This window comes from Nicotiana sylvestris, chromosome 4, assembly GCF_000393655.2.
Source record: "Nicotiana sylvestris chromosome 4, ASM39365v2, whole genome shotgun sequence".
Classification (NCBI taxonomy): Eukaryota; Viridiplantae; Streptophyta; class Magnoliopsida; order Solanales; family Solanaceae; genus Nicotiana; species Nicotiana sylvestris.
Genome location: NC_091060.1, coordinates 12706899 through 12733364, shown reverse-complemented (window position 1 = coordinate 12733364; position 26466 = coordinate 12706899). Strand labels below are relative to the sequence as shown.

General features: G+C 34.8%; 3 protein-coding genes and 1 non-coding gene across 7 annotated transcripts; 2 read left to right on the top strand and 2 right to left on the bottom strand.

The window, feature by feature from the left end:
- Nucleotides 1–1498: 1498 nt before the first annotated feature.
- On the bottom strand, nucleotides 1499–9241 carry LOC104244628 (uncharacterized). The gene is made up of 9 exons (XM_009800097.2): nucleotides 9142–9241; nucleotides 6513–8167; nucleotides 6072–6298; nucleotides 5655–5987; nucleotides 3841–4087; nucleotides 3135–3263; nucleotides 2842–3057; nucleotides 2378–2501; nucleotides 1499–2094 (listed from the first exon to the last, which is right to left on the bottom strand). Exons 2-9 carry the CDS (start codon nucleotides 8058–8060, stop codon nucleotides 1856–1858), a joined length of 3063 nt encoding a protein of 1020 aa, XP_009798399.1. The 5' UTR covers nucleotides 8061–8167; nucleotides 9142–9241; the 3' UTR covers nucleotides 1499–1855.
- Nucleotides 9242–11972: 2731 nt separating this feature from the next.
- Nucleotides 11973–16630, bottom strand: LOC104244627 (ras-related protein RABE1c-like). Of its 4 annotated transcripts, none has more exons than XM_009800096.2 (9): nucleotides 16509–16630; nucleotides 16277–16368; nucleotides 14739–14811; nucleotides 14222–14322; nucleotides 13196–13261; nucleotides 12881–12978; nucleotides 12572–12634; nucleotides 12390–12482; nucleotides 11973–12252 (listed from the first exon to the last, which is right to left on the bottom strand). In XM_009800096.2, the coding sequence occupies exons 2-9, from the start codon at nucleotides 16347–16349 to the stop codon at nucleotides 12169–12171; spliced, it is 651 nt and encodes a 216-aa protein (XP_009798398.1). In that variant the 5' UTR covers nucleotides 16350–16368; nucleotides 16509–16630; the 3' UTR covers nucleotides 11973–12168. The 4 variants fall into 4 exon arrangements, with proteins under 4 accessions (XP_009798398.1, XP_009798394.1, XP_009798395.1 ...); XM_009800092.2 differs by having other exon boundaries at nucleotides 16491–16621; XM_009800093.2 differs by having other exon boundaries at nucleotides 16277–16390; nucleotides 16491–16616.
- A 4679-nt stretch (nucleotides 16631–21309) lies between these two features.
- On the top strand, nucleotides 21310–25017 carry LOC104244625 (actin-depolymerizing factor 2). The gene is made up of 3 exons (XM_009800090.2): nucleotides 21310–21478; nucleotides 23958–24223; nucleotides 24562–25017. The coding sequence occupies exons 1-3, from the start codon at nucleotides 21476–21478 to the stop codon at nucleotides 24722–24724; spliced, it is 432 nt and encodes a 143-aa protein (XP_009798392.1). The 5' UTR covers nucleotides 21310–21475; the 3' UTR covers nucleotides 24725–25017.
- Nucleotides 25018–26273: 1256 nt separating this feature from the next.
- On the top strand, nucleotides 26274–26345 carry TRNAC-GCA (transfer RNA cysteine (anticodon GCA)). Its single transcript has one exon. It is a non-coding gene; the product is annotated as a tRNA-Cys (tRNA).
- The last annotated feature ends 121 nt before the right edge of the window (nucleotides 26346–26466 follow it).

Sequence of the window (26466 nt, the reverse complement as noted above, 5' to 3'; positions counted from 1 at the left end):
GCAATCATCCCATGAACTGAAGTTTCATAGCAGCACCAACAGCAGCAGCAGCAGCAGCAGAAGAAGAAGGAGTAGGAGGAGGAGGAGGAGAAGGAGCAGAAGGAGAAGAAGAAGAAGAAGAAGAAGAAGAAGAAGAAGAAGAAGAAGAAGAAGAAGAAGAAGAAGAAGAAGAAGAAGAAGAAGAAGAAGAAGAAGAAGGAGAAAGGGGGCTGAAGTTGTTTAGAAAATGGGTACAAGTTAAAAAAAAATAAAAAATGGGTACAAGTTAAAAAAAATTAAAATGGGAGCGACCAAATAGGGCGCCCCGTGCAATTTTTACCGATATCTCTAGTTTATTGGGTCAAGTGCACATATAAGCCAATTTTAGGACCTATATTTGTAAGTTTAGCCACTTTGGAAATAATTTCCGGCATACGCGATCGAAGTTGCAAATATTTGCATCTGAAGGTATAATTTTTTCCTACAATTTGACAGATTACTTACAGTGGCGGAGCCACATTGAAGGAAACTCCTTCGCCGGAAAATTACGTTATTTTGCTAGATAAATTTTTGTATTATGTACATTTACTATACGCTGACTTCCCTTGACTTTTTGATGTATCTAATTATTTATATTTTGACACCCCTTGATGAAAATTATGGATCCGTTACTGATTATGCAAGCAAACTTCCGACGTACTCGTCTGAAATTAAGTTTGGAAGCCTCAAACTTCAAATATGTATTTCTGAAGTTTGAACTACTAATATCAAAAGTTTGGCATATTGCTTGTTCAAGCAAACTTCCAACATATGCGTGTGAAATTTGGCCTTTAAAGTTAGGCTTGCCAAGGCCAAACTTGTGATATACGCATCTGAAGTTAAGCTTGGAAGTCTCAAACTTCAGACATACACTCAAAGTTCAAACATGTATGTCTGTAAGTTAGAATTATCAATTTGAGAAATTTAACACAACGCTTGTGCAAGCAATTTGGACATATGCGTCTGAAGTTTGGCCTTGGTTTTAAGTTTGGTTTGCCAAGGCCAAATTTCTAACATACACCTACACGTATAGAGTTGAGCTTGGAAGTATCAAACTTCGAGATGTAATATATGTTCGAAGTTGAGTGGTTTTTCTTAAGTTTGAACTATCAATTTTCATCCCTACAAATGTTTCCAATAATTTTCACTTAATTCAAACTCACTTCTCGAATTCGAAATTCAAGACTCACTTCTTCAAACGTGCAACAATGATGATTTTTAAGAGATTTTTCGGTTCCAATTTAGTTCCTGCAAATTAATAGACAAAGAATCGTCAAAGAGTTTCAGCCGTTTCTTTCTCATGCAAGAACAACTTGTCATTGTCTTAGACGAATTGCATTACATCAAAAAAGACATAAACCCAAGAAGCAAACATCTACTGTAACAGGAAATTAAAGGACTACCATTAGATTAGGGAAGCCTTTTTTTTCTAAATCAAGTCTAGGAAATACTAATAAACAATTGAAGAAGATAATACAAATTATAGGAGAATAAGGAGAGCTTTCATTCATTCTTCTTTTAAATGGGTCAATTACAAACTGGAAACAAAATCTGCAAATGTATCGCCAGGTCCGAGGACAAATAGTGGAGTTCATTCTCTCACAAGAATTGAAGGGAGTACAGGACACTTAGTTCTGACATTTTATTTGTACAGATCTAAGATACTATAAGTATTAATTGAGTTGACCAATACAAAAGAAAAAAGAGCACAAACAATATGCCCCTGTTTCCCAAAGAATCAAAACTTTTATCAGAAAATAGTTTGTAATCGAGTTAGATCTCTTATTTCACCATTAGTCTTGGTACTTTGTGCAAAGAATACAACAAGGCCTCAGCTTCAGAATGGAGAATTAATTGGATCCTGTTGCAAGGCTTTCTGGACAAGCTCGGTCTGTTCTTTCACATGAACCTGTTGGAAACCAGTAGCTGTGGCAGCAGAAGGAGCACGACCAACATATTTTATGTCATCCATATCACCTCTGCCAAGTGCTTTCATTGCAGTGCAAAGACGTGGGGCAATGTAACTGTATGCACCCATGTTCATTGGCTCCTCTTGGCACCAAACAATCTCCGCGTCTGACAACACGACAGTTAAACGAAATTAAATTAGCTTTGCTAAACATTTGACATAACTTTACAGTAGCAACCTCTATAAAAGGTGCCATCAAAGCCGAATCAGTTAGTCTTTGTCTACATGCAGTCCTGCCTTAAAGGTATTGCTAGCAACTGTGCTTCAGGTGCAGAAACTTATCGTATTTGCTATAAATGTTTAGTGCAGTTTCTGAATGTTTTAAAAGAAAACATAGCATTCCCTGTGATTCAACAACAAAGGATAGGCCAAATATTTCAGAAGACATACTTGGATATCGCTTCAATTCACGTTGAACAAGGTCGTATGGGAAAGGAGAAAGCTGTTCCACCCGACAGATTGCAACGTCTTTCCCATCAACCTTCTTCCTCTCCTCGTCAAGCTCATAATACACCTGGCATAAGGCATGAAAGCATACTTCAATACTAGCACCTTGTGAGCACAAAAGAACAGTTATTGAAAGAAAAGTGCTGCAGTGCCTTCGGGGACATTCAGTAAAAAGGTTTTCTTGATTAAAAAAATAAAAAAATAAAGAGCGGAACAAGTAAAATAAACTCAATTTTTTTTTACTATTATCCATGCTATTTTTGTCACCCAGTCTGCAACCACACACGTTTATTGCTAAATGAAGCAACTATTTGTGTCTGACATGAATATCAACAAACTTAAGAGGAAATACAAATATACAACAGAGCAAGGGGTCAATATCATAAGAAAGAAATAAGAAAACGCACCTTTCCAGAGCAGAGGACCAAACGTCTGATACCCTCTTCAAGATCTGAGTGGTCGTTCTGATCTTTTATCAAACGCTTAAACCGGGTACCTTGTTTGTCAAAACCTGGGTGACCTTGGACATCATCAAACTCAGACAGGTTTGACTTGCACTCCTTGTGACGAAGCAAGTTCTTCGGGGACATCACAATAAGAGGTTTACGGAAATCTCTGTGAATCTAAGAAGGTGGTGATGCGCTACATGAGAATACATAAGTGACGAGCTAAAAATTTAAAAACTTGCAATCAGACATACCTGACGCCTGAGCACATGGAAATAATTTGCAGGAGTTGTCACATTCACCACCTGCCAGTTACATTCCTGGATCTGTTTCCTCAATGTAGGTTCCATCTCCGGAATGACAAAGGGATTATCATCACTCATCTGCCATGAAAATCATTGAGCAAAGGACGAAATGAGCTATATACTTTAGAAGCATCAAAGTAACACACATTCATAATGACCCTGGGGTCAAGTAAAGATCTTCCCCACTTTTTGGAGGAGAAAATATATAGAGAACCCAAACACCATGTCCACCATGCGGCTAATTGCGATTGATCTCCATGGTTAACTAACACAGTAACATGTAGCTAGTCACTAGCAAAAGACAAATAAAGATATCCTAACCTAACAGTGCAAGACGCAACAACTCTGTAAAGGGAAGATGGAACATGATACTCTTCAAAACTGCTTTGAAGTATAGGATATAAATGCAACGACATTGCCGTAGTATGTAATTGGACCTTATTACTATCTAGAATACATCGCACAATGATTGCATTCATTAGATTCATATGGCCTTGACTTGTTCCATCTTGACCTTTTTTCTCTCACAGAGAAAGTCAGCATGTCAAATCATATTTATTTCAGATGAATCTTAAGGCTCCTTAGCCAAAGAGGAAGGAGCAAGTTCTTCAAATAAGAAGTAATGCCTTGTGGAAAATGGAATTAGCAACAATACCTGGAGGAACCGTTCCAAACGTGCACTGGAATGCTCAGGGCCCTGGCCGTCATAACCATGTGGAAGAAGCACAACCAACCCAGTCTGGCGCAACCACTTGGCCTCTCCACTGCTCAAAAACTGGTCAAATATTACTTGAGCTCCGTTGGAAAAATCACCAAATTGGGCTTCCCAGAGAACCAAAGAGTTTGGATTTTCCATTGAATAACCCAGTTCAAATCCCAGAACACCAAACTCTGAAAGTGAGCTGCACAAAAAAACAAGGGCAAACATAGAGTCATATATAGTCCTTACACAGCCCTTATACGTTAAAAAATTGGAGACATAACCACTTCCGAATTATACTCATGCAAGAGTTAACTCTACAGAAGTGATTGACTTTGTTATACTCATTCAAGCATGTGTGTTTTTCTTGCCACTAGAGAGGCCCCACCCCCTTGGCTCTATGATGTCACGATAAATGCATGCTTTAGTGAACACAATATGTTCTCTGTTTTAACCTCTTCACAATAAAGGTTCACTATCTTCTTTTTAATTCAGTAAATAGAAGATTTACTAATTCTATTATTTTATATATCAATTGAAAAAGAGAATCGAGTCCCATTACATATAGATGGTGAGCTAATCAATATCAGGTATCAAAGGGAAATTGTTAAACTATTCAATTATATAATAATTGAATGCTTTAATTATTTATTTAAGTTGATTCAAATTATTCTGATGTTTTATTACTTCTTTATTTTTGTTGTCGTGGCAATAATTGTTTTTAATTCCTGGTAGAAAGAAAATATTGAACGATTTAGCGTATGACAAGTACATTGTGCTCTAGGAAGCTCACTTCAAGCAGTAGAACATCACTGATCAAACCTCATTGGATAATCTTGATTATGGTAGTGAGTGGCTGAGCAGAGATTTTGATGCAAAAGATGAACTGGACAACTGGTTATAGGAAGAGATGATAATTTAAAACAGATTAGTGTGGCAAGGGCTTCAGGAAGTCAAAAGGGACCTACAAGGCGACAAGGAGGAAGAACAAGAGCTAGCCAACCACAGCTTCAAAATCTCAATCCCAACATACTAATATACAAGAGGGGGGAATCAGATCAAGAAGAGATTCAGATGTATAACAATGATGATGCCAATGAGGCCTAACCGTGCTATGGATTAGATGAATATGCTAATGATTACAAATATGAGTAATAAACTTCATTGATGCTTTGATGCGCTTTTGCCTAACCAGACTTCTATGACATTGCTATACTTTTCATACGGATGAATTTCTTTGTTTTTATAAATTAAAAAAATTATTAATATTTCAGAATAATTTATGTAAATTTTCTAGCATTATATATATGTGGAGGTAGAAGGTCTTCAATTTTCGCTTCTATTGACTAAATCACAATTTGTGCTTTAAGGGCAGCAGGTCTTGGTGCATTTTTGCACTTTTCACCTTTCACAATACTGTAGCCCGGAAGGTAAAGATATATATCGTTAGGTCATCTGTAAGGTAAGTATTTTCTCCAAATCACGAGCTGAAACATTTTGAATACCAACTGTTCAGCGGGTTGTGAAGTTCCTAGGCAGAAGAATTTTGCAATGACAACATCAAGGATCAGTTACAGTGTAGTTTCATAAGCATCCGGAAGCACTTCTAGTTATGCAACGATAAGTAGTACCACAACTAGATACACTCGGCAGAGATCAAATGGAAACACAAAATCCAAATGCCTAGACAAAATATCCAGATAGAAACTGAAATATATGAAAATAAAACACTGCAAAATTTGCATAATCAGACAACCATCAGAACATACCTGTTGCTCACGGTGAACATCTCTTCATTTTGGTTCATCATAACATGATCAAGAGGACAGTACTTTGCCCCGGTCTCCTGATCATGAAGAACAGAATGTCTGTGACTGAAAGTACCTCTCTCAACATCCTGACCACTCAACCTAACATGATTTCCTTCAACAAGCAATGTTGCAAAAGCAAGTGCTTCTCCCAATGCCCAGTCAACACGCTCCCCTGTCTCAATCATTTTCTTACGCTCATCATAAACCTTTTTGATTGCTCTGTGAGGCTTAAAGTCCTCTGGAAGAGTTGTGATTGCTTTTCCAACGTCCTTCAAGATCTCAGGTTTGACACTACAAACCAGCATTTATCTTGAGTCTCACAATGCAAGGTTGAAAATAAACTATTTACAGCAAAATAAAAAATAAAAGTCATACCCAGTGTTTCTGACACGTGAAAGCTGTGCAGGTGACTTAAATCCAGACCAAAAAGCTGAAAGCCAATCTCTTTTTTGAGGGATATAGTCTTTACTAGCAACAAACTCCTCATTAAGGATCGTATTGATCTTGTTATGTATCTTCTCCACATCATCTTTTGTCACCTGACCAGATTGTAGGAGTTTGTTTTGATAGATCTCCAATGCAGAAGGATGACTTCTGATGACCTATAACAACCATTGAAGAAAAATAATAATGCTTTGACTGCAGTCATGAGGAATAGAAAAAGATCAATTGATTTCAAGAGAAGGTAAACATATTTATATTGTTCAGTTACATCAGTTTTAACTGATAACAGGAAGTTAAATGAGTAATTTCAGCCCCATATGTGAAGAGAATATAATTCTGCATAGAGCACAAGGTATTTCAAGAGCTACTAACCTTATACATCTTGGGCTGGGTGAAGGATGGTTCATCAATTTCATTGTGTCCAAATCGACGATAACAGACAATATCAACCACAACATCTGAGTGGAACGTCTGGCGCCATTCTGCAGCAAGTTCACAGGCATGAACAACACCCTCAACATCATCGCCATTGACATGGAAAATTGGAGCACTCAAAGCCTTAGCGACATCAGTGCAGTACTGAGAAGATCTTCCAGACCTTGGATCAGTAGTAAAGGCCACTTGATTATTCACTACAATGTGAATGGTCCCTCCTGTTGTGTAATTTGGAAGAGCACTCAAATGCAATGTCTCGTAAACAACACCTTGCCCAGCAAAGCTACCATCTCCATGGAGCAAAACACCCATGTTCTTTGTTCTATCCACATCATTAGAATAGTATTGCTTTGCTCTAGTTTTTCCAACAACAACAGGGTCCACAGCTTCTAAGTGGCTGGGATTTGCAACCAATGATAGATGAATTCTCTTACCACCTCTAGTAGGTCGATCATACGAGGTTCCCAAATGATACTTGACATCACCAGTTCCCACATAACCAGCTCCGTCCGCAGGTTTTGTACCACCGCTAAACTCACTGAAAATTTGCCTTAGTGGCTTTCGAACAACATTACCTAAAACATTTAATCTACCTCTATGCGGCATCCCAATTACTATGCTCTCAACTCCCAGATCTGCCGATCTATCAAACATCTCCTTCATGCCAGGAATCAAGGTCTCACAACCTTCAAGCCCAAATCTCTTGGCTGCCATCCACTTGGTCGCCAAAAAGTTTTCGAACTGAGTACTCCACATCAACCGGTCAAGAATAACTTCACGTCGTTCGCGGTTGTATTCCCTTGGTGTAGGAGTCTCAATACGTTCTCTCAACCAATTACATTTATCACGATCAGGAATGTGCATGTACTCGAAACCAATGCTGCCACAATAAGCCTGCTCAAGCCTTGTCAATATCGCCCTCAAGGTCTGCACAGGGCGATTCTCAGACAAGAAACCAGACATCCTCCAAACACCAAGGAAGAACTCTCGGTCCAGATCAGCTTCAGTGAACCCATATGATACTGGATCCAGAACATCTGGAATTTCCCTCTCCTCCAAAGCCAACGGGTCCAATTTGGCTTTCATATGACCATTAACCTGATAAGCTCTGACAAGCAATAGAAGATTCATACTTTCCTGAATCGTCTGGCCAGAAATCCCAGGCGATGTGGCAGCTAAGCCAACAAAATTCCTGAAAAAGTTGTCCCACGATTCATCCACACTATTTGGATCTTGTTCCCAAGTCCGCTGAAGCTCCTCAAGGTAGACACTGCTGGTACCATCTAAGAAGCTATCAGTCAACTTTGAAAGTGGTACAGGCCTCGGGACAGGTGCAGATTGCGCCTTTGGCCTGATAACTGTGGTATGAAAATATCTACTTTGTGATGGAAGAAGGCGACTTCTTGGCACGTAAGAACCACCCTGAGACACAGCTCTTCTAATGGCAAGCTTTGCCACACTAGATCCAGCTCTAAACCATGCCATTGTTGTAAATCAAGCCCTCAAATTGAATTTAAAAGTACTTCACAAGTTTCAATAAACCCTCAACCAACTAAACTTCAACACACAATCATTATACCTTGAGAAATAACCTAGTAAGAACAACAGGAAAAATACAACAATCAATAATTTGAACGGAACAGCAAACAGACAGAAATCAGTCAACACTCATAATCAATATCTAGAATTCAAGTAATCTCAACAGTCTAGTTTTTGGTATTAGAATGAAATGGCTCTGCATCGATCAATATGGTTACTGATGATTCATACAGTCAACATCAACTAGGTTGGAATTAAGGTGCAGTGGATTAATAAAATAGTTTAGCTTCCTCTTTTTATAAAGGTGGTGTCCAGACCAGCTTGCGCACATCTTGACTATTCCACTGAATACCTACTACCTTCCACCAGCACAGGAACCATATAACTTTGCCTCAACAGTTTAGGCAGATGGAAGAATCACCTAGTGTTTATTGCTCAACTGGAATTTGAACTTGAGATCTCATAGTTCTCCTCCCACTTCATCGACCACTATGACCACTAGGCCACACCCTAGGGTATTAAATAGTTTTTGAGCATAGCAAAATGGTTACAGATGATTCATATAGACGGTCCAACTAGTTTGGGATCAAGGTATAAGTTGGTCGATTGAATACTTTAGTTTTAAGTATCAGAATGAAATGGACCTAAATGAAGCACAATGATTACAGAGGATTCACACAGTTGACTCCAACTAATCCGTGCGTAACACGTAATCAACTGATCTAATAATTTACTTTCGTAAAAAAAAAAAAAAATCCTTCACCAATTTTTAAATTTTTAGGCACCACAGTACATAGCTATAAAAGCAAAATTTTACGATCCAGCAATCTCGCCTACAACAGCAATTCAAAACGCTACAGGATCTAAAATTTTAATCTCGAAAAAACACCAAATCTAACGGAGAAAAGCAGATTTAAATTCGAACAGGATACAGATTACGCTGAATTATATGAAATTACGAGCTAGCATTGAAAATAATCAATGGAAAAAGATAAATACATGAGGATTCGATGGAGTATAATATTACCTTTGAATAGTGAGAGATTGAAAATGAATGAGGGGCAGGGGTTTGTGGGTTGAGGGAAATGACTTTTTTTAAAAGAGAGTGGAAAATCAAGGCCACGTTCAAAGTTGAGGAATCAGCGCCTATATTTTAAGCTACTTTTCTTCCCATGTTCTCGAACCTCACCATTATTCCCCTCCCAACAAAAAGGGCAAAAGTTACATTTATTTACATCAAAAAAAAAACTAATTAATGCAATATAGTATTATATATTTTTCCTGCATACATTTATGGTAAAAGTTGTTTACATTGTATTTATATCAAATAATATTAATTTACCATATTAAGTAATTTAATAAGATGATAATATATACACCTTCCGGTATAATTAACTTTTTTTCCATCTTGCCAGAAATGCTGATTACTACATAACAATAAAAACCTTAATGTAAAAAGTATATTAGTCAAAGGCTCTTATTATAGGGCACTAGTTTATTAAATGACGTGTAAAAGAGAAATATTATAATTAAAATGGACCAGTAACTTCAGTGGCGGATGTAGAGTGACAAACTTCAACTGAACCTAGTACTTTCGGGACAAATCATAAATTTATATATAAAAATTTACTAAAATTATACTAAATAGTAGGTTTGAACCCATAATTTAAAAATATAATATATTCATAGCAAAAAACTTTCAGGGTTGAACCCATTGAACTTAAATTTTGCATCCGCCTCTGAGTAACCATGACTACATGAGAGAATTATATTTGCAAACAAAAAGCATGCATTTAATAAATTATGTGGTGTAGACGTCGAGAAAAAGTAAGTTTTTATCAATATTGTTAAGTGATATGTATTTTTTTTTCTTTAATTTTTAAGCGGTTAAATGTGATGTAAATATTTGATGCAAGTAACATTTACCGAACAAAATGAGTATTAGTAGTAAGTTAATACTAACTTTTTGTTCTTTATTAGGCTCTCTATCATATGTTTGAAAGATAAATAAATCGTGAGTTTTTTTCTTTAAAAAATTAATAAACAGTTACAATTAATTACCATATCACATGTAATCTAGGAATTCCTTTTTATTATTATTCAATTCAATCAAGTATTAAGAAGTTATTTTCCTCTTCTTAGTTCTTTCTCTTTTCATATAGTGAAAAGTTTAGTTTTATATATGCAAAGGCATGATTCTTAGAAATTTAATATATATATATATATATATATATATATATATATATATATATATATATATATATATATAGACACACACACATTAAATTCTAAGAATCATGCCTTTGTATTTTATGTAACTTCGTCATGATTGGTGACGGATTCAGTTCTTTCTTCACTTTCAATAATACATTTTAAACTATAAAACAAATTATGTCCTTATCACTCTTATTGCTATTTGTATTTAAAAAAATCATAAAAATAGATTACATTGACATTTAGATGGAGCAGAGATTAGATCTTTAGAAATCGAGAAGGGTGCGAGGAACAAAAGTGTGCCCCTTTGTGTTTAAAAATCACTAAATAAATATTTGAAACAAATTGTAATTTTATAATTTCCAAATATCAAAATAAATTGGAACTGATGAAACAGTTTTTCTTAATTTCTAAATTAGAATTTTATTCTTATATTATTTTGAAACATTGACCAAGTGTTAAACTAAGACTAGTAGATTGTCGGAATCTTATAAGACTAGTAGTCGGTAGACTATCATATATATAAAACAACAACGGTTGTAGTGGAGTAGAATCTTATAAGACTAGTAGTCGGTAGACTATCATATATATAAACCAACAACGGTTGTAGTGGAGTAGTAAGTACTCTTTCATCCTTAATCAGAGGTCTCGGGTTCGAGTCCCTAGGTATGGAGTCGTCTTTGTTAGGGGGGCGCTTTACCTCCCATTGTGGGACTTCCCGGCGCAAATTCGGATTTAGTCGAGCCCCAATGTATATACTAAACAACGAATGGGAAACCAAAAAAAGACTATCATATAAGTATTATACATTTGATGTTTCTTTAAAAAAAAATTAGATTTGACTTGTTATAGTTAATTCAAATTCATAAAACGTACTACCAAAATATATATATATAAGATCGTTTCTCTTGATAAAACAGAAAATCCATATCATGTGAAATGTAAGATTTAACCTTTTATCAAGCAATTTTTTTATTTATGATGTTCTTATTCTAAAATCTAAATTTCCTTTGCTTAGTCAAAATTATTTTCTTTTCTTTATACATTATCCATCTTTTCCAAAATGAACTGCCCCATGTAATGGTCTTTTCTTGTGCGTGTTTGGCCACATTGTGATATGGGAACCCATACTTCTCGAATGCAAAAGAAACTTTATTTCCTTCTTGTTTTTAAATTAAAATTCTTTCAAATTGTTTCTTTCTCTATTTTATTCGTCGAGTATAGGATATTGCTGTCCCTACGGGGACATCCGATAAAAAAGTAAAGAGTTATTGAATAAATCTTAATAATTGAATAAAAAGTATAGGGTTATAGGGAACGAGCAGGATTATGAATCCAAGTGGAAGGTAAAAGCATGGACTTTTTTCACTTTTAGTCCGTATCAAAAATTATTTACAAATGATAGCCGAAAAATATATAAATTTGTATAATTTTTAAATATAACATACATAATGTATATATATATATATATATATACCAAAAAATATACATTTTTTCGGCTATTATTTTGAGAGCGGCTATACAATGTCATTTTCTCGCATGTTAAAACTCCTGCATTACGTTTCTACTTTTTTAACATTCTACTCGGAGCAAAAACTAACAGCTCCAATAATTAAAAGAAAAATAAATGAAACTGTTGGAAGATATCAAAACGCAGGCTAGTTAACTGCATGACAATAGATTCACAACGACAGTAGAAAAGCCTTTGACACATCAAGCTTGCCATCAGATGGCGAAGAAATATTTGGTAATGAAGTTAACAGGAATCAGTTTTTCATCCCAATCAATTTTTACATCCAAATGCAACTAACGAACGTTCTTCCCACACGATTGTCTCCATTCACGAACCACAGCAAGATGACTTCTGTGCAGCTTGACCAGAAGTTCCGGCCTGATCCGATTGGTTGATCCTGATTGCCTGAGGCTGCATGAACCGAGAGAACATATTCATCACGAGATGAAGTAATAATAAGGACGCATTCTAGATGTGTGTAGAAGTTGAATCAACTCTAGTCCATTGAAACAAAAGAATAAAGAACGAAATATCAAATATCTGCGTACCTCAGTCTTGGAATCAGATTCCGAAAGCCTTTGTTTGATATCCCTAGCAATTGAAAAGAAAACTTCTTCCACATTCATGTTTGTCTTTGCACTCTGCAGCAGATTTCATCATTTATAAGTACCCGAACTTACTCCATCCGGCAGAAAATTTCAATTTCGACATTAGAAAGACATGGACTTACTGTTTCAAAAAACTTAATGCCATATTCATCAGCAAGAGCTTGACCCTTGGAAGTTGGCACAGCCTAGATAGGAAAAAAGGAATAATATCAACAGCATCTAATGGAAACTGTGTGCATCAGAAAATAAGTACCTGATCAAAGGAGTGAGAAAAACCAAGCAAATTAGTTATACAAACAGACTACAAGTAATATTTCCATAGGTTGGATGGATGCCCAAGGTTCCTGAGGTGAATGCCCATTATATAACTAGCCAGATTCAGGAAGATGAGAAACTCCCACAGTGACAATTTCATAATCACAATAACCTACCCTTTTGCTTTCGTCCATATCAGCCTTGTTCCCAACCAAAATCTTATTGACATTGTCAGAAGCATGCTGCTCTATGTTGCGAATCCAGTTCCTGATGTCTGAATGGTTCAGTTAAACATTAAATAATAAGTTAAATCTGCTCATCAATGCTAGATTTGGGCATGAAGCTGCAAATCAGACCATAAAACCAGCTAAAGCTTGAAATTTGGAAACAACATTATCACATCTCTGCTGCAAAAGAAAACCTAAATAGTGCTGAAGGATAGAACATTTGACATAAGCAGGACGCTAAAGCAAGATAGTGAGAGAATTTACTATTGAAAGATGACTCGTCCGTGACATCGTACACCAGCAGAATACCCATGGCTCCTCGATAATACGCTGTGAACAACAAAATTCAAACATGATTGAGAGGCACATTGAAAATAAAAATGAATTTCACATTTGAACAGACCTTCTAATTCAATTCAATCTCCTAGCAATTTTAGTCCAAGAAGTTTGTACAGGGGCGGACTTACGTAGCCGAAGGGGTCAACTGAGTCCCCGTCATCAAAAAGTTTCTGTGTTATATGGTATAGTACATTTTGAAAAATAGAAGTACGTGTATATACATGTTATTAAATCCCCTTGATACAAGGATTCTCTCCACAACAATGTTCAAGGAGATTCAAGATCTGTATGAGATCTTGTATTCCAATCCCATAACCACCATTTCCCTGCCTGGCTTTTCTTGGACCCCTTAATGAAAATCCTAGGTCTGCTCCCAGCTTGCACCATAACTAAGTACTCTCTCTATTCCAATTTATGTGGCACTTTCCACTTCTCGATCCAAACTATGTGAACTTTAACAAGTATTTTAAAATATAATTTTTCATCATACTGACATGAGAAGATTTGCAACTTACAGTAATTTTCATATTGTTTTTGAATGTCTAAATTTTAATTTTGAAATATCGAGTTGATCTAATCCAATTTAGCTTCAGATACATACATACATACAACCACCCAGTAAACAATTTAGCTTCAAAGAATAGCCAAATTGACCCTCAAGAAACGAAGGGTGCCATATAAATTGGGTCAGAGGGAGTACCACTTAAATGTCATGACTTTCACTATTAGCCACCTACAAGCTTCAAATAAATACAGCCAGTACATGTGATCGCTCAAAACTCTAGTTTTCAAGACAAAAGTTACAAAAAAAGAAGCCCTTGTTTCCTTTCACCAGAAGCTTGCACTCTAGGATATCTGAAGATCCAAAAAAACTTATCTTGTTTCTTTTCATCCTTACAAAAAGTTAGGAACCTAGGACATTTGCCGAATACACACTAGATTTAGATATACCTGTCGTGATAGTGCGGAAACGCTCCTGACCAGCTGTATCCCAAATTTGTAACTTAATCCGCTTGCCATCAAGTTCAATTGTTCTTATCTTAAAGTCAATTCTGTAAAAGCAGAGCAATCCTGTAAATTTGGAGGAGGAGAAGAGAAAAATGCAAGGCCGAGAAAAGGTTGAGGGAAAGCAGTAAATAGTGCATAAGGTATACAATTTATTAGTTTTTTTCAAAAATGATGATTCCCAAACTAGACAGTTCATCTAGCATCCTGCATAAGAGAGCATAATTTTCTACTTTTTTGGCCAAACATGATTTTTCCTGCTACCAATCAAGATTGATGTGTAACTTTTTCATCAGTTTCTTAATATTCTGCCCTTTATTCGACTAAAAAGAGAGCCTTGTCGACATAAAAAAACTAACTGCTGACATAATACTGTGGTAATCCCAAAAGATGCATTTTTTGTGTTTGAAACACAATCTAATTAGTACTTCCAGAGGAGGGAGGGATGGTCGAGGATACAAACCCAATAGTGGTGATGAAACTTGTTGTGAAGGAACCATCTGAGAACCTCAGAAGCAAACAACTCTTTCCCACACCTACAAATAAAACCATCATAAAGAGCAAGGAACTGATAAAAGATGTTATACATAGAAAATATTTCCTTTGTGGCAAATGTCGTCTTTGAAAATCAATAACTAACCTACTCAATCATGAAATGAAATGAAACTGTTACATTTTCCTTCCAATTCAACCGTGAGCCTCATGTACTTAGAATGAGAGTTTGACCATATTTATCCCCAATTTCCCTCTATACATCTGGACAAAATGACCATCCTCACTCCTCTCGTTAATATATTTCACATTTTTAACTGTAATACTACTAAAATAAGTATTAAAAAAGGTCGTGGTCTTAACTTTCATATTCAATTTTTTCCCCTTAGGCTTAAATTAGTTACAAATATATTAACTACAAATACTTTCTAGAAGCCCTCTCATGGAAATTTTTATCCTATGAAAAGTTTTTCCCTAAAAAACCTGCAGTACCTGAAGTTCAACCTGTAAATAATAGTACTCCTAGTTACTTTCTGAATATAACAACTTACTAGAATTGTGTTTTCAACTAATTCCACAATTATCATAAGAGGGAACTTTTAAGTTTCAGCTACTTTCTAAAATTCAAGATTTAATTCGTAATTGAAGATACCATTACAGAAGAGGCATGAAGGGGGTGTGGTTGTGGTACAGGGTTCGGTGTTGGTTATAGTGGAAAAAAGGAGAAAATGAAAAGAAAACGAGAAAGGGGTATTGTGGGTGGGGGGGCATACATGAGAGCCGTAGTGAATATTAAAGGGAGTTTTATGAATGTAACGTCGAATATCTTGCAATGCCTTACAAAATCATTTAACAAATCAAGCATTTTGGTAGAAGCTAGTCAAGCTTATGAATAGCACCAAATATGGATGTTTGACATCCATTCATCAAGATCTAAGTGATCCACGAAGTATAGTGAAAGTATTAACGTCCATAGATACTGCAGTGGGCAGTATACCAGTTTTCTTAACTGACTTTGACAGAACGCTATCCCAATCCATATTTCAATGTTTTAAGAGATTGTAACAATATTTTATCTAAGATGCCATCAAAACTAACCTTTCAACCATTACTTAAATACATTTCTTCCACCTTCTTCATTAAAAAATTATATAAATCAAATTAACATATTCATTCATAGCGATATGACAAGTAACATCTTAAACTTCGTGTCCAATCATATAAAATGTGAAGCACAGAGTAATAGAAAAAGGGAAAAGAAACTGCTTGTACTAATGTAGAATACATAGATAAACTAATTCAGAATTTTCAGACAAACAATTTTTACGTGCGCTGTTAAGCTCATTCTAACATCTTAACTAAATATCTCCAATTTCAAGTAAAGATCCAATTTCTCCCCATCCCTAAGCTGCACGTTTTGTTTCTGTTAATCTCATTTGCCTGAAAATGGGTACATAAATTTAAAAAATAGAAAACAAAACGAGTAAAAAAAGAAAAAGTAAAACTAACCGCTATCGCCAATGAGGAGGAGCTTGATAAGATAATCATAATCTGCTCGAGCCCTAGCTGGTGGAGCTGCCATCGTCTTCTCCAATAAATATCTGAATCACCAAATGCAAAACCCTAAAAATCAGAAAATTGATTATATCATAAATCAATTTGCATTTTTTGCTTTTGTATAGAAAAGGAATTAAAGTTGTAAATTAAATAAAGTTAAATATACGTATCAAGAGATTGGGACCAGAAATGTGAGAGAAACACAGAGGTTTTTGACAAGGTCAGAAAGTCGTCGGCAACATTGGGCTGAAAGGGGGAAAAAATGGTCAGAACAAGAATATACGAAGCCCAGGTGGGGTTAAGTAGAGTTTCTTGTCTATATTCAAGACTAGTGGTTATTGGTATTTGTAATCTTTGGAAATTGGACCATTTCTTCCTCCACTCCTTTTAAAAAAAAAAAAAACAAATGAGATTCTTTTTTATTTTATTTTCTATTGGGTGTCTAGTCTCTCTACCCGACGGGATAAGTGTAAGGTCTACATACACACTGACTTTCTCAGACCTCACTTGTGAGATTATATTGGATTGTTGTTTTTATTATTGTTGTTGTTATTCGGTGTTTGGTACTCGCTTGGAATAGGGGTATTTGTCGGTCGGTATGGTACGGTATTTAGATATTTCGATTCAGCTTTTTCGATATTCGATTTCTTAAAGTATTATATCAATACCATACCTAATTAAATTCGGTATGGTTCGTCTTTTCTCCTTTCGATTTCTATTTATTGGGTTTGGTAACTTCGATTTGTTCGGCTCGAATATTAACTAGTGTATAAAGCCATAGATTGTAATATTCTTAAGTGAGGTATTCTCAAATATAAAAAATAAAAATACTACAATATAGTGAAAAAATAGGGAAACCGAAAATGATAAATCCAGATAGGAGAAAGGTTTAAACGTAAGTAGACAACCAAAGAAAAGGGAGAAAGACAAGTATAGTAGTAAAAAGATGGTAAAGGTTAAAGAAAACTATAAAAATAGCAGATCATAAACTTTAGAACTTCAATAACTATAAAATAACATAAAGTAAAATTTAGAACTTTTATATTTATATTATAATCAATCATATGTGTATTGTGTAACTTAATATATATTTTGGTACGATATTGGTATTTCGGTATTTTATTTTTAAATACGATTACCATACCTAATGCCAATTTTTTTTAAAAACTTAAACCAAATAGCATACTAAATACCAAAATATCGAATACCAAATATCAAAATCGTTTGTTTTGATACGATAATTTGTTATTTATCAAATTATACACAACCCTAGCTTGGGTCCTACTAATTCAGATTTGCATTGAAAAGTACTCACGTTAGTTACGTCGATAGTATTGGCTTTAGTTATGCGAAAAATAAATTTGGAGCCAAATATAAAGGACCGGTTATGTGTTTGGCCTTAGTCATTTAACAGTAACTAAATGAAGGATAAAAAAAAATTCACTTTTAGAAATATCAAGGATGCATTTGCTCACATGAATATTCTAAGGATGTACTTTAGCTTATGGCGTACTTTAGAAATGTTTTTTGCCACAGTTTTCTTATAACCAAATGAGTATTTTACAACTATAAAGTTACCAAGAAGTAACTACTCGATAAAATAATATGTGTATGACATCCATTTTTTTGTTATGAAGGAAACTACAATGGCATAATTGTTAAAATAATACCTCCTACTAACATAATAATTTTTCCAAAAAAAAAAAAGTGTTTCTCAAAAATCGAAAAGTCCTTGTATTATTGGAAGTGTAAATTTACGGCCAAAAATTTCCCCGTAATAAGAATAGAACAGTCAATCAATCAACATCAACCGCGAGGGTAGAAGAATTTAAACTCATATATTACAATTTTTATTATGATTGTTTTCAATTATAATCGTAAAGTCTCCTTTTAGATAGTGATAAAAGAAAATAATGAAATGGGATGTCATTTTAAAGTTCATTCAAGCGCATCACGTCACCGGACAAATCGTAAGAACTAGCACCATTTTTGCAAAACTCTTGGAGTAAAAACACATAGGGCCCCTTTGGACATAAAAAAGTTTTTTTTTTTAAATTTTATTTCACCTTTTTTCAGAATCAGTGTTTGACAAAAAAAAAACACTTTAAATTGAATTTCAGAATTTTTTGAAATTTGAAAAACTTCAAAAGTTATTTTTCAAAATTCTCACTTCAAAGCACTCACAAATATTCAAAAATAACTCTAAATTGTATTTATATCCAAAAAAACACAACTCTAATTTTCAAATATCCTTTTCAACTTGAAAAAATACTTTACTTATTTTCGAAATTTTACAATTCTAATGTCCAAATGCCCACTTAGAGCCCCGTCGGTCAATAGTTCTTAATCTTCAAGCCACGATATAAAATATTTTAAATGTAAATAACAAACGTAGCTTCATTTTGTTTTATGTTAGTAGCAGGGGTGTTTGACGGTCGGTATGGTATGGTATTTAGACATTTCGGTTAGGTATTCGGTTACGTAAAATGTTATACCAATACCGTATCTAATTACATTCGGTATGGTTCGATTTTTCTCCTTTCGGTTCGGTAATTTCGGTTTATTCGATTTGAATACTAACTAGTGCATAGAGTAGTAGACGGTAATATTCTTAATTAAAGTACTTAAAAGTACAAAACTAAAAAGGTTTGTTGATAAAAGTTTTGTCCAAAACCAACATATACCAATCTAGAGAGAGAAAATTTAGAGAAATATCTTGTTACTTGCTTAGAGTTAATTGATGAACTTAGAGAATAAAGAAAAGAAAAATTTTAGATTTCTTATATTTATGTTATAATTAATAAAATGTATATTGTGTAATATAATATATATTTCTGTACGGTATCGGTATTTCGGTATTTCATTTTAAAGTATCAAATACCATACCTAATAGGAGTACCAATTTTCTCTTAAAACTTAAACCAAATACCATACCGAATACCAAAATATAGAATACCGAATACAAAAATTTTTGATTTCGGTACGATAATTCGGTATTTACCAAATTATGCACAACCCTAGTTAGTAGTGTTTAACTAGGAACAAAGTTTAATATGTTACTTTAATTTATATGGTATATCAGTGATGATATAATAAAGAGAAACTTTCAGAAACCACTATGTTTTAGTGGTTATTAGTTAGTTGTAGCTACCATTTATTATATTATTTCTTATAACTATATTTTTAGTTTTTAGAGTGTATTCGATGTATTTAAGCTACTGTATTCATGAATACAGTAGTATTTCTAGGCGTGAAACAGGGGATTACAGCTAGACAGATTTGTGTATTTGAGTGTATTCGACTGTATTCATGGCGTGAAATATGGGATTACAGCTGGACAGATTATTGTATTCAACTGTATTCACGACGTGAAACAGGGGATTACACTACTTTTAAACGGAAAGTGAATCAATTAACATAATAGGCTCCTAATATAACTCAACAAACTCAATTATAACACACAGATTTTGTATCTCTAGTTATAAAAAAGACTCTCGACCGAAAAACACTCCAAAAATATAGCAATCTCCAGAGAAATTATATAATACATCTGAATACATAAATTATACTATTAATTAAAAGAAATTATATGAACACATTCATGGAATATAGCGAGACAGTGAATATAATGAATTACATAGAATACAGGGGATACATTGAAATACAATGAAATACATAGAATACAGTGAGATACATTGAAATACAATGAAAAAAAAGAGACAATGAATACAATGAAATACAGCGAGATACATTGAAATTCATTGAAATATATTAACAGAAAATTTAAGTGGCTCAGCCCCAACTCCGTCGTCTTTGTTCAAGAACAACCCAAAGCTTACGTATACCGAAATGGCAACACCAAGCGCGTAAGCACCAATTGTCGCCGCAACCAATTCTTTTCTGGGTTTCACCATCGCACCAACAACAACAATCCCAAAAGCCCCCAATGGAACCCGCTTCAACAACTCTTTCCCAGCCCCGAAATGACAGCGTCTTCAAATACCTCCACCGCGAAGTCCTTAAATTCAGTATTCCCAAGCACAATTTCGTTCTCTTTCTCCTCGCCGGACCGGTGCGTGGAGATGACTTTTAAGGCCTTATCTATTTGTAATCGGGTCGGAGGCGATTTGACCCAGTTGGTTATGAGAGGGACGGAGGGATAGAGAGAAGTGTGGAGGCATTCGGAGGCGGAGAAGAGCTGGTAGGGTAAGTAGAGAGAGAGAGAATAGATATGGGGTAGGAGATTGGAGAAATTTAAGGGGATATGAGAGAGAAAAATAATACAAAACTTATTTTATGGCTTAAGGGTAGGAGGTGACCATAAATAGATATTTGGCTATTAAATTGCTATTAGTTTAAAAGAGAGTAAATATCACATTAAAGCTAATGAGTGAATAATTTAATACAAACTTAAAGAGACCAATTTGGACATAAAAAGAATTTCGTTTCTTTTCCAAAAAAAAGATCAATTTTTTTGAATATTAGTATTTGGCCATGAAATTTTCAATTTTCATTTGAAGATGAATTTTGTAATTTTTCAAAAGATATGAAGAACTCCCAAAAAACTATTTTTTAAAATTTTCACTTCAAATCACTCACAAATCTCAATACAAATATAGTTTTCAAATACCATTTTTATTTTAAAAAAAATTCACTTTTTTCTGAAATTTTACAATTCTTATGTCCAAACGCCAACTTAAGTTCTTCAATTTTGTGAAAGGTGAAACTTTTTTGGGCCAAAATTTTGTTCAAGTCAAACTTAAAAAAAAGGTTTAGCCAAAAATATGTGCACCTTATTTTTCCGTGTTATTTGTACATCATGCCCCTTTTATAATTTTTAATTTAAGAAAATGACCTGTAAAAATAAATCTCCTATATGCAAAAAAAAAGAGGTAAAAAAACTAAAAACAAATTTATAAAGAGCCAAAAAAACGAATTGACCCTCCAAACGAAGTATTTTGAGACGTGTTAAAATTAAAAAAAATAAACATATCACATAATTTAGAGGAAAAAAGATAAAAAGAGAAAGAAAGGGGAAAAACAAGGACCCCTCTTATTCGTATCTGGTCTCATCATCGACAAGAAAAGACCAACTTTATCGGAGCCCTAAATTTTCTCCTCTCTTCAATCCGCTCTCTCTCCTTCAAAATCATGGTTAGTCGATACTATATTTTTTTTCCTTTAACTCCTTGCGTCAATGTAAAATTTATCTATAAAGTTTCCAGTTGAGCTACTACTTCGATCTGTTAAAGGATATGCATAATAGACACGATTTCTATACTTATAATGAAATTTACAAGTTATTTTTCCGATTGCTTAATGTTTTATGGATCTGATTTCACTTTATGCTATAGATTGATGAATATTATGTGGTTTACTATGAAGACAGCTTGTGAGATTTCTAAAATCCAGCTTTAGATCTTTGTTTCAGTAGCCACTTGGTTGTGTTGATTTTTTTTAGTATTTAACTCAAGGGTTTGGTGTAGCTAGTGCTGGAAAAATGGATAAAATTTGGAAGTATCCGCACATATTATCTGATAAAAATGGTTTGGATCCTGATTTACTAAAAGTGAGTCAAATATGGATCAACCCATATTATCCGCTCAAAAAAAGGATAATTGGCGGGTCGAAAATGGGTTTCGCCCAGTGATGCGTACCAATTCATTGCTTGAACGATACGGATGAGTTAACCAAGTCACCATGCGTATCAATAAATTGCTTGAACCAATTTATTGATACATGGATATGTATTCATGTGTGCTACCAGATATTACAGTTTAAGAGTTTGATCACTAACCATCTGTTCCTCCTTTGATGAGCAGCTTTGCTAATGTCTTATATGAGTTGTATTTCAGTTGTATTTTTGCAATCAAATCTTATGTTACTTTAACTGACTTGATTTTTGTAATGCGTTGTCAAGTATCAATATATCATGCAATCTGGAGTTGATGGATTCCTTTGCTCTAAGTAACTTCTTTGAAAAGCATAATTGCATAAAGGAATGTCTTTGCTTTACTTGAATGATCTTTAACTGTCTTTTGTTTGACTGCATTGAACCTGCGGCTGCAAACTTATGTAGTCTGCCGTTTGGACAAACATGTGTTGTTTTGACAACATATACTGAGGCTAGGAATTCTCCCAAAAAATGATATTCTCTCCGTTTCAAAAAGATTGACACTATTTCCCTATTAGTCCGTAAATAGGAAGCATTTGTAACCACACAAATGCTATGGCATGTTTAAGACCAGTAGACCACAAATTTCAAAATTTTTACGGTCACACTAATGGTATGGCTTATTTAATACCACATATTTCAAAAGGCCTGTCCTGCATGCACAGTCTTCCCGTGTGGGTTTGACTATGTAACTTTTCTTCCCTTGTGGGTTTCATTATGTAACTTTTCTATGTCTAGGCATGTAGATATTATCCTTGGTAGGACTTCTGCCTATTTTGAAAGTTTAGGGTAAATCTCAGGTTCCAAAATAGGAGATGTCGAGAGATAAAATTTACGGTTTATTGGATAAATTTCTTGCTCGGATTGGGGCTATAAAGCTCCATTTGAACTATATTTGGTTGAAGATAAAAAATGAATATTTGTGAATTTCACTTGGAAAAAAGAATTGATATCTTGTGAGTTAAAATCATTATTTCACTTGAAATACTTCTCAAACTAGTTTTTCGACGTTAGATTCTATATTTAAAGCTGAACTTGAAATAATTGACAAATTGTAAAACAGCCGTTGATTTGCAAATCATGTGTGTCCAAACACTTACTAAGTTTCTACCTGTACTTTATTCTGTTGTTTGACTTTTATGAGGTTCGAATAAAAAAGAATCTATAGCTTTATTCTGACTTGAAATTTTTGGAACGACATTGGCCTTGACTATTCGATATTTCTGGTACTGGAACACTTGTACCTTGGAAGTTACATTTGAAATTTGTACTAATTTCATTGATGTGATAGTAAAGTCTCACAGGTGGATGCCTCTGTCTGCCTTTTTTTTTTTCTTTTTTTTTTTTGTTTCTCCTCTCTCTAGGTGGTAATGAGAAACTAATTCCAAATTAGCCTCAGCTTCTATGGCAATTTCGATATCTACTTGTGGACGAGTTTTTTCTGCCATCTTCATTTTTTGTCACTAAGAAAAAAGTAAAAGAAAAAGAAATCATCTTTTGACTTATGTATTGTGGTCTTTTCACTAACATCAAAAAATAACGTATTCTGCTCTTTTGAGGCAGAAGAATTGAAGAATAACCAACCTAATTTTGGTTATGTTGGAAATGCAATTGCTATCTCTCTTGTATGTGTTTTCTTCACAATCATTTGATGGAGGACTTTCAAGTGGGAATTGTAAATTCTAGAAGAAATGAATAAGACTTGAAAAATCTGAAATACTGGAGGCTTTGGGTCCTTTCTTTGCTCTTCTATTTGTTGATTCTTTTTTCTTTAAGGGGAGGAATATCTGGAAGAGTGATTAGACTAGTTGGATAATTTTAACCTAATGATTTATAGGCGCAAGACAAATTTGTTGATCTAGATAGGGTATTTATCCCATTATTGTTCCCTGTATTTCTGTTCAATGTGTTGCCTTATATTACGTTTGGGGTAATGTTGTATGTTGTACCAAATTGTAGGCTAACGCAGCATCAGGGATGGCTGTGCATGATGATTGCAAGCTGAAGTTTTTAGAGTTGAAGGCAAAAAGAACTCACCGGTTCATCATCTATAAGATTGAAGAGAAGCAAAAGCAAGTTGTTGTGGAAAAGCTTGGTGAACCAACTGAAAGCTATGAGGATTTCACTGCAGGCCTCCCTGCTGATGAGTGTCGATATGCTGTCTACGACTTTGATTTCACGACTGAAGAAAACGTCCAGAAGAGCAGAATATTCTTCATTGCTTGGTAATTTCTTATTAAATATAGTAAATCTTACCATTCTCCACAAAAAAAAAATAGTGATTTAGACTTCCATCGTCTTACGAAATGGGAGCCTTGGCGTAACTGGTAAAGTTGTTGCCATGTGACCAGGAAGTCACGGGTTCGAGCCGTGGAAACAGCCTCTTGCTGAAATCCAGGGTAAGGCTGCGTACAATAGAACCTTGTGGTCCGGCCCTTTCCCGGACCCCGCGCATAGCGGGAGCTTAGTGCACCGGGCTGCCCTTTAGACTTCCATTGTTCCCCTGTTACTCTTTGCCAGCTGGCGTGACTTTTTGTGTGTCTTGTTGAATCAATTGTTAAAGGTCACCTGACACGGCAAGAGTGAGAAGCAAGATGATTTATGCAAGCTCCAAAGACAGGTTCAAGAGAGAGCTTGACGGTTTCCAGGTAGAGCTGCAAGCAACTGATCCTACAGAGATGGGGCTTGATGTTTTCAGAAGCCGAGTTGGTGGAATTGAATGTTGAGTGCACGAGTTTCTTGCTTATGCTAAGTGATTATAGTTTGTGGGGAAGTAGAACGTGGTTAGTTATACTATTGGCTTGTCGTTCGCGTTCATCGTACTCTTTTAAGTCTCTTCTTCTCAGAGAACTTCCAATACTCTTTAATATGTTATATTGTTACTCATGAAGTCAAGGAGCTACTTTGTTATTTTGAGTTTTAGTTCATCTTGCTCCTTTTAACTTCTCAGAGAACTTCAGTAATCTTTTATATATGTTTGTTACTCATGAAATCAAGGAACATCTTCTTATTTTGTGCATCATCATTTTGAACAATAATTTGACTTGTTCTTCCACTTAATTTGATATTTAATTTGTTGCGAAACTAAAATTAGCTGACTATAATTATATGAGTTTGTCTATATCAGAACATGTATCGTGGCAATGAGGCCTTACCACTTGGCAAAACTCGAGTGTCCAGATTCTTGAAATGTTATTCTCTCTGTCTAAGAGTAAAATAATGTTCTTGTATCTAAATTTACTCTTACATAGGTGGTTTTTGTAGCTTGGATTTACCTTTGCACTTATTCCATTAAATTGTGATATGCAACTGTAGATTATGTCTTTCTCGTAAAACATCATTAAACCTTACCCTTTATCTCTGATATTGTGGATCTGTTTGCCTATGATACGGGAAGTTTGGGGAGCGCATTTAAGGGTGTGGTTAGCGGCCAATAAAATAGGTGAAAACCGTGGGGAACTAAGATCTAAAATCCAACAGAGACGAAAATTTTTTTTCCATCCGTGCCTTGGTGAACAGAATTATTGATTATATGTGCTGATGTAAGGTAGCAAGTACCGAGTAAATTAATTGAGATACACACAAACTGACTTAGATACCGTCATCATAAAAGTAAATTTGAAGATAAGTGATTTTAAGACTACAACAACAACCCAGTATAATCCCACTTAGTGGGGTTTGGGGAGGGTAGTGTGTACGCAGACCTTACCCCTATAGACCCCCGGCATCCTTCCAAATAGACCCCCGGCATCCTTCTCTCCAAAAACTTTCCACCTTGCTCTTGGGGAGACTCGAACTCACAACCTCTCGGTTGGAAATGAGGGTTGCTTACCATCAGAGCAACCCCTCTTGGGAATTTTAAGACTACTTGGTGTCCAAACAAAGGGCAATGTAGTGCATAATTAAGTTTAAGTGAATCCAAAATCATAAGCGACTGTCATTGCATCACTATTGTTTTGAAAAATATATAGTGCAAATTTAAAATAAATATTACAATTAATTAAAAGTACTTCAATTAAGATAAGTATATATGATTTGAATATAAGGCAAATAAGTGCATACACCTAATGCAAATAATGTCCATTCGCGCCTATGTGCGAACATTTTATTCTTTCTCATCAGTTTTCATTTGGGTGATTACACATTTCTACCTTACTTTCCTCCAATAATAAAAATTAAAACACGATGCTAAAGAATTATTTTGATGATTTTAAGCTTATATAATAGTTTAAATCGTTAATAAAATTAATTTCTCTAATTGCCTGAAGCAACAAGGGGTCCATAGCTCAGTGGTAGAGCATTTGACTGCAGATCAAGAGGTCACCGGTTCGAACCCGGTTGGGCCCTAGGAATTTCTCATTTTTTTTTAACTTAACGTGCGAACCGATTTTTGCAGCCCTAGGAATTTCTCATTTTTTTTTAACTTAACGTGCGAACCGATTTTTGCAGTTGTTTTCATTTTTCTTAT